Consider the following 8,204-nt stretch of genomic DNA (forward strand, 5'->3'; position numbering starts at 1 on the left):
CCCAAATCTTCAGCACTTCGAAAATGTAACTTCTTCTGCACTTGAGGATTTATCTTTTTACCATTAATGGCCATAATAGTTCCTCAATACTTTAAGCTAAAACTTAAAGAGTTTAAACTTGAAAACAAAGAGTTAAAAAACGGGTACTTAAAAGTCCGGCCAGAGAGGTCAAGATTACACATCTAGATTCTACGCCATCTTGCCAGGCCCCCCCCCGTAAATTACTTTTACTGAACTTTGACTTGATTACATCTGATCATTTTCTCGTTTTCATTTTGCACTGCAACACAGTTGCTACATTGGTGACCCCAATGGGCCCAAATGGATTTTGGACTCAACATAGACAATGCACCAGTTTCGCTCAAACTGCCTGTCTTTTGGACCACTTGAGCTGAAAATTGGTTCAGACAGGCTGAGGCACAATTCCACATTTGCAAGATAGAAGTGGACGCCATTAAGTACAATCATGAGGAAGGCGCCCTCGATCAGGACATGGCTAGTCAAGTAGTGAATTTCCTTTGAGACCCACCAGTTCTTGGCAAGTACGAAGCCCTAAAAGTCCTCCTTCTCCAGATTTGCAGTTTGTCACAGTGCGAGTGAGCTACACGACTCCCTCATATCGATGGCCTGGGAGACCATGCACCTTCGGAGTTAATGAATGACATGTTGGCACTGGCAGACGGCCACAGGCCTTGCTTGCTCTTACAGGAGTTGTTTTTAGAGTATATGCCAGAAAACATCGGCCTCATGTTGGCTGACAGGGACTTTGATAACCCTCAAACAGTGATCACCCATGCAGACATTCTATGGCAATGTGAAACAGCAAGGTGCAAGGCCTACAGAAATTATTTCTGTGTCACACCTAAAGGCCCAGGTTCCACATGTACCAGCGACGAGGGTGCACATTCCCCCAGACAAGCATGATTCCGTGACAACCACCTGGTGTTTTATACCATCAATACTGGGGATCTGGAGATCACCGCTGCTGGCCCCCTTGCAATTTTCTGGTAAATGCCATGGCCAGTTTTTGCTAATGGCTACAGTGTCTGGCCACCGTAACAGCCTATTCTACATCTGGGATGAACTCTCTGAGCACAAATTTCTCGTCCATATGGATGTGGAAGTTAGTGTCCTTCCTCCTTCGGGGTTTGACACCTGTACTAGGAGTGTGGGTCCGGTGTTCACTGCAGTGAATAACAATTTGATTCGTAAGTATGGCACATGGACTATATCCCTGAAATTCGGTGACAATAACTTCTCATGGAAGTTCATTCTTGCTGCTGTGTCCTGGCCGTTGCTGGGTACCAACTTCCTCAGAACCTACTCTCTGATGGTGGACTTAAAAGGGTACCAGCTGGTGAACACCATAAAGTTCCAGACTTTCTGCCTTGAAAAAGCCAAACTACCTGCCTCGCACCTTGACACCATGGAGTACTCGAATAACAAATTCACCGTTTCCAGATATTGTCACTCCCAAGATCTCCACTGCCACACCCAAACGTGGCACTGCACACCACATCCTCATCCAAGGTCCTCCTCTACATGCCCGAGCACGACACCAGCTGCCCGACAAGTTGCAGCTTGCAAAACAAGAGTTCCACAAAATGAAGGAAATTGGAATCATGCACAGGTCTGATATACTGTGGGCTTCCCCACTACATATGGTGCCCAAAGGCAAGAGAGGCTGGAGATCTTGCGAGGATTACAGATGTCTCAATGTCGCTACCAATGCAGACTGCTAACCTGTGCCCCATATACAGGATATTACAGCTAATCTTCATGGGGCCAGGATATTTTCTAAAATTCGTTTGGTGTACGGATACCTGTAAACCCGGAGGATGTGCCCAAAACTGCCATCATAACACCGTTCAGCCTCTTCGAATTTTTGAGAATGCCCTTTGGTCTCAAAAATGCTGCCAAACATTCCACCAGTGGGGTGTGCCACGGACTTCCTTTTCATAAACTTAAGTGATATACTCATCCCCAGCCAGCCCCGCAAAGTGCACCTGCAGCATCTGCATTTACTCTGCCGCCTACAAGAGTTCAGGCTAACTGAGAACCCTCCCAAGTGAAAATTCAGGCAATACTCTATCGAGTTCTTGGGACATCAGATCAGCAGCCGGGGTGTCGTTCTATTGCCTAACAAGGTGGAAGCCATCCTCAAATTCCTAAGGCTCGATACAATCAAAAGGAATTTGTGGGGATGGTCAATTTCTATCGTCGCTTTCTACCCTCCGCAGTTCATATTATGAAACCCCTCTTCTACCTCAGGTCCAGTGATACCACAGAACTCGAGTGGACAAAGGAGACAATGGTAGCATTCCAACAGACCAAAGACACCCAGCAAAGTCAACATTGCTGGTTCATTCACAAATGGATGCACAAACTGCCTTGATGATAGGCGCGTCTGACGCGGCGATTGGGGGAGGGGGTCTTGGAACAATACACCAATGGACAATGGAAGCCTCTAGCATTTTTTAGTAGGAACCTCCACCTTCCAGAAACTAAATACAACACATTCGATAGGGAACTGCTAGCGCTGTTCCTAGCAGTCAGACACATTCTTTGGAAGGCAGGGAATTCATAGTTTTTACTGATCGCAAACTGCTATCGTTCAAATTCACAAAGGCATCAGATCCCTAGTCAGCCTGTGAGCAATGCCACCTATCTTATGTATTCTAGTTTACAACCAGGATTAAACATATCTCCATTAAGAATAATATGGTAGCTGATACCCTGTCCAGCTCCTTCATTCAAGGAATATGTGCCTCTCTCTGGGGTTAGACTACATGGCACTTGCCAAAGCTCAGCGACAGGACGTTGGATTCCCGGCTTATAAGAACTGCTGTCATGAACCTGCAACTCGAGGATGTAGCTTTGGGCCACGAGGCACTACTTTCCTGTGTGACTTTTCCACAAGTCAGCCTCACCCTATCGTCCCTGCTGTGTGAAGATGTTACATTTTCGGTGCTATTCATGGACTGTCCAACCCCTCAATTCGAGTGATAGTCCACCTGATAGTTGACAGGTTTGTATGGCTTGGACTTAAAAGCAGGTCACGTACTGGGGAAAGACGCGCATGGACTGCTGATCTCCAAAAGTCCAAAGGCACGTGAAGGTGCTGCTTCAGCCTTTCCAGCCACCGCAGCGCAGATTCAACCACGTGCATGTCAATATTATCGGCCCGCTTCCGGTGTCACGAGGGTCTAAGTACTTGTTAACGGTCATTGACAGATTCACTAGGTGGCCAGATGCAGTTCCTATGATGGACTTGTCAACCTATTCATGCGCCAGAGCTTTTGTTTCTGCCTGAGTATCTCGGTTCGGCCTACCCATATACATTACCTCCGACAGAGGCCCACAGTTTACTTCCACATTCTGGGATGTTTTGTCGCAACTGTTGGGAATACAGCTCCACCACATGACAGCCTACCACCTGCAGTCAAATGGCCTGGTGGAGTGGTTCCATAAGCACAGGAAGGCTGCACTGATGGCCCCAACTCTAGGGACCTGATTGGGAAGACGAGCTACCCTGACTCCTCTGGTCACCTAATCATCTTTTCCAACCTCTTTGTTAGATTCAAGTTTTAAGGAATGGTATAGATTAGGCATTAAGAATGGCACCCAGTGATGATCTCAACTCCTCATCAGCCAAGTTGGTTTATGGAGCTCTGCTCATTGTACCTGGGAAGTTCGTGCCTGCAGCACGCGGACAGAGGAACCACCGACTGAAGTCTTCGGCAGACTGCGGGAGCGGCCTGGAAAATTGGCCGAGTTCCTACGTCAAGGCAACCATCCCAAAGGAACTCCAGGACGGTGAGTTTGTGTTTGTGCATAGAGGTGCACACAGGCCACCTTTACAGATGCCATAAGAGGACCCCTTCAGAGTGCTACAAAACAATCGTACAACTTGTGTACTGGATATTGAGGGGCATCCTCAGAGATTGACCAGGCTTTAGCCTGCTCAACTAAACCTTGATCGGCACTTGCCACGACCCCCCGATGCGAAGGTGTGGACCACTGTCCAAGAGCGGTGGACAGTAATGGCACCAGAGGTTTAGCCTCCTATCGCCAGTTCTGGGGGTGGGGGTGCCACGTAATGTCTCACCAGAGGTTTAATTTAACAGGCTTGGGAGGTTAAGAATGGCATCATGATGTCACAATGTGATGATGTCATTTGGAACACACAGGGTTTTAAAAAGCTGCGTGTGACTGTTTGAGAAAAACGATTTTTACTGAACTTCGACTCGACTACGTCTGATCATTTTCTCCTTGGATTTTTTAGGTTCATTTTTAACTTTTTTGATTCTCTAAATTGACTAAGAACCCAATAATAGATTGAGAATATGGACACAATTTAGGAAATTTTTTGGAAAACAGTATTTCTCTTGCCATTCCTATTGTAACTAATCATCTTTTCCAACCTCTTTGTTAGATTCAAGTTTTAAGGAATGGTATACATTAGCATTAAAAGTTTTAAAAATCTTTTTATTTAAGATCATTTTGCTTCTTTTGAACAACTAACAGCAAAATTTAATCTTTCTAATAGATGCTTTTTTAGATATTTACAAATTAGCCATTTGTTCAGTCTAAACTTACCTCGAATTTCTGAAGTGAATATTCTTGATGTATTTTTTGATTTTCAATTTTCCCCATGGTGGATTACTATCAAATTATAAATATTATTATTAATTGATTTAAGAATAGCCTCAATGGCCAAGATTAAGAACAATTGGGAGCATGATTTGAATAGAGCATTCTCAAACAAGGATTGGGATACAACTCTTAATTTGATCAATGAATCTTTATTTTGTGCAGGACATTGTTTGTTGTAATTTAAGGTGATGCACAGAATACATGTGTCTAAAGTTAAATTATCTCATTTTTATCCTGATATAGATCCATGATGTGATAAGTGTGAAATTTTTGAAGCTTCATTGATTCATATGTTTTGGGAATGTCGGAACTTAGACATTTTTGGAAAGATCTTTTCCAAATTTTATCAATGATTCTTAAGACAAAATTAGAACCATGCCCTTTGATTGCTTTATTTGATTTTTCTCTTGAAGAGGATATTTCTCTGTCTTCAACCCAGAAGAGAATCCTAGCTTTTATTTTGATGAAGTGGAAAGATAATGTTTCACCCACTCACATTCACTCACATGTATTATTTCAGTTTGGAAAAAATGAGATATAATATTAAACATGCAAAGTCTGAATTTGATAAGATGTGGATTTAAGTGGTGTGGGTGCTTCGGGGATTTCCTGTCTGGTGTCTGGGGGCCATTGATTGATTCATATTTACAATATTTACAGAAAATCTTGTTTAGAGGGAGGGGGTAGATTAGTAGACATTTTTAAAATTCAATTTGGATGTAATTGGACAACATGAGGTCGTGGGCTGAAAGGGCCTGTTACCACGCTGTATAAATTAAAACCAAACCTAATCATGTCTGAAAATGATCACAATTCTTTCCTAAATTATCAATAGTTTTTGTTCACACACTGTTTATTCTATCAATATTTCATAATGCTTTGCTGCTCAATCATCAGTGGGACTAGAAGGGTGGGGATTGGTTCCGGCATAGACTAGTAGGGCCAAACTGGCCTGTTCTGTGCTGTATATGGTGATATGATATGATGATATGATATAATCACACCAGAGAAGTATAAAATATCTTATATAAGGGAATTTTACATGTATTATTTGAATAATTTTTGTATTCAATATTATTTTTGGAAATAGTATGAGCTATGATTTAATTGTTTCATTATTATAATGATAGAATGTATTTCCTGAACAAAGTAAGTTATATAATAATTATGGTTATGGTTCATATTGACAATTGATATGTGATATGTATATGATATGATTTGATTTATGTTATCGTTAGTATACCTTGTGTAAACGGTTTTTGTAAAACTCAATAAAATATTAAAAAAAGAAAGATAGATAAATGTTGCAGAAATTTGAGGGGCACATGGAGATGGATGTTGCTTTTCAAAATAAAAATCCAATTAACAAAATTTATCTTGAAACCCATCATTGCCAGGTATATATGGTTAAGGTTCAGCACTTGGATGCGTGATCTCTTAACTCGTAAACATACAAGAATCCTACTCTTACTTGAATACCCTAAACTTGGCCAAAGACAACCAACCAGTGTATGACTAAGTTAATAATTGCGATCTTAGAAATTATTTACATCTGAAGCCACATTAAAAGGCAGTTTTCCATTGTTTCACATCAAGACTTTTCTTTCATTTAAAATCTTCAAGATAATTTCTAACCACAATATGAATGCATATCATGTTGAAACTACTTTGATAATTAAAATATATTGTTTGGCAAAATTAATATTTCAACCCTCTCATAATTATGCACAATTATTACACTATAAAAACAAAGGCTGAAAATAATTTTTTAAATATGGAGAACTTTACAATGTTTCTGCAATGCACAACAATATGATTAAATAAAACAATCCCTGTTGGGAATCAGGTCACAATTCCAAGCTAGTTCAAATTTAAGGCAAGAAAATTAAACCTATAATAAAGTAAATGTAATTAATCCAGACTGGTTGTTTGATAATTGGTTTCATGTTTACCTTCCTCAATGAGTTGTAAAAACTCCTGAGCAGCCTCTTTTTCATGTTGCTGCAGAACAGGCTTGTAAAGGTGGTTTGGCTCAGGTCTTTTCCGCTTCAGGCAGGAACAGCATTGTATTTTCTTGAAGAATTCTTTTATTATCTCCAGGAGATTTTCTGCAGCCCTCTCTAACATTTCCTTAAAATTCTTCAGGTGCTGCTTACACAAGTCACAGATTGTTGCCATGGCGTAGCCTTGTCTTTGTCCCACAGGAGGCTCTGACCTTAATCTTCAAATATCACACTAACTGCAGACAAAAGAGTATATGCTACACCAGGTTTGCTTCAACAAGTTTTCAGTTTTCAAACTTAAAACACTTACATTAATATGTAATCACAAAAGCAAAGAATTGCAAAAGTTCACAACACTCAAAGTCTGCCCTGCTGGCAAAATACAAATTTTAATACTTTGAGTTTGGTTCGCTTCCTTTGTTTCCCTGCCACACACTCACTATGTTTCCATAACAGAGTGTACATCTGAACTGCAAACATAACAAACGCCAAACTGAGCTACTCTGTTAATAATATGGGCGGGAACAAAACTCACCTTATGTCTCAGGGAGGTACAAACTACCAAGCAAATCCAGCCCACACATCAGAAGGAAAAAATGTGACTGATATTCAGCTGAGAGGCTGAAAGTCTACAACTGCTTAAATAAATCTTGTTCCTCTTTTTAATTCCTCTTTTGGACCCCAGACTAAAGTTAAAAAAGAATACTATACAACATCATGAGTTCTATTGGTACATTTTCTACTAAGAGCTCATAATTTATGTCAGTTTGTTTGTTGATCAACAGTAGGTTCAAAATTGTTCCAATAAAAATAAGCCCCATTAGGATATTATTTCATTGATACAATTTCTTCCACCAACATTTGTTGAAGATGGAGACACACAGGAAGGAGATTGCATATGTTGGAATCTGAAGCTAAATACATCTACTGGACAAACTCAGCAGGTCAAGCAATATTCGGTGGGAAAAAAAAAGAATGGTCCACATTTTGAGCCAAAACCCTTTATCGAGACTGCTTAAAAGTAGTAAATAGCACAGGATGAGAGGGGTGAACCTGATAAAATATGATGCACAGAGGCAGGAATGGTGTATGCCAGACAAAGGGATTCACCCTACTAGTCTACATATTATTTTCCACAATAAAACAGGACCACACAGACCCACTTTCCCACCCCTCTCTACTTTCTGGAGGGTTAGTTCCCTCCCCGATCCCCTCTTTCACACACCTCTTCCCACCAAATTCCCCCTTGATTCTTATTCCTGTGACAGTAAGTGCTACACTTGCACTTAAATCTCTTCCCATTCTATTAGGCAGCCACCAAACAGTCTTTCTAAGTTAAACAACACATGAATCTGTAGTGATTATCTACTCCATCCAGTGTTCCCAATGCGGCATCCTTTACATCGGGGGGATTGGACGCAGACTGGAAGATAGCTTTGTTGAGGACCTTCACTTTCTCCACTGCAATAGCAAGGACACTCCCAGTGGCACTCCCACTCCCCCTTGCCTGATCTTTTCCCTATCCCTGTTTCTATTCCTCCAACT

The 8,204-nt window shown here is 41.1% G+C and overlaps 1 protein-coding gene across 3 annotated transcripts in view; it reads right to left on the reverse strand.

The window, feature by feature from the left end:
• Window positions 1-7,266, reverse strand: part of LOC138737731 (uncharacterized) — a 70,436-nt gene extending 63,170 nt beyond the window's left edge. The window contains exons 1-2 of one of the 3 annotated variants that reach the window (XM_069888332.1): window positions 7,195-7,266; window positions 6,609-6,895 (exon numbers count right to left, since the gene is read on the reverse strand). In XM_069888332.1, coding sequence (XP_069744433.1) covers window positions 6,609-6,834 — 226 coding nt within the window. In that variant the 5' untranslated portion in view covers window positions 6,835-6,895; window positions 7,195-7,266. Of the gene's footprint in view, window positions 1-6,608; window positions 7,149-7,194 lie in introns of those variants that run through there. The other 2 variants (XM_069888331.1, XM_069888330.1) reach the window with 2 other exon arrangements.
• Window positions 7,267-8,204: the final 938 nt, after the last annotated feature.

The sequence above is a fragment of the Narcine bancroftii genome, chromosome 6 (genome assembly GCF_036971445.1).
Source record: "Narcine bancroftii isolate sNarBan1 chromosome 6, sNarBan1.hap1, whole genome shotgun sequence".
NCBI classification, from domain to species: Eukaryota; Metazoa; Chordata; class Chondrichthyes; order Torpediniformes; family Narcinidae; genus Narcine; species Narcine bancroftii.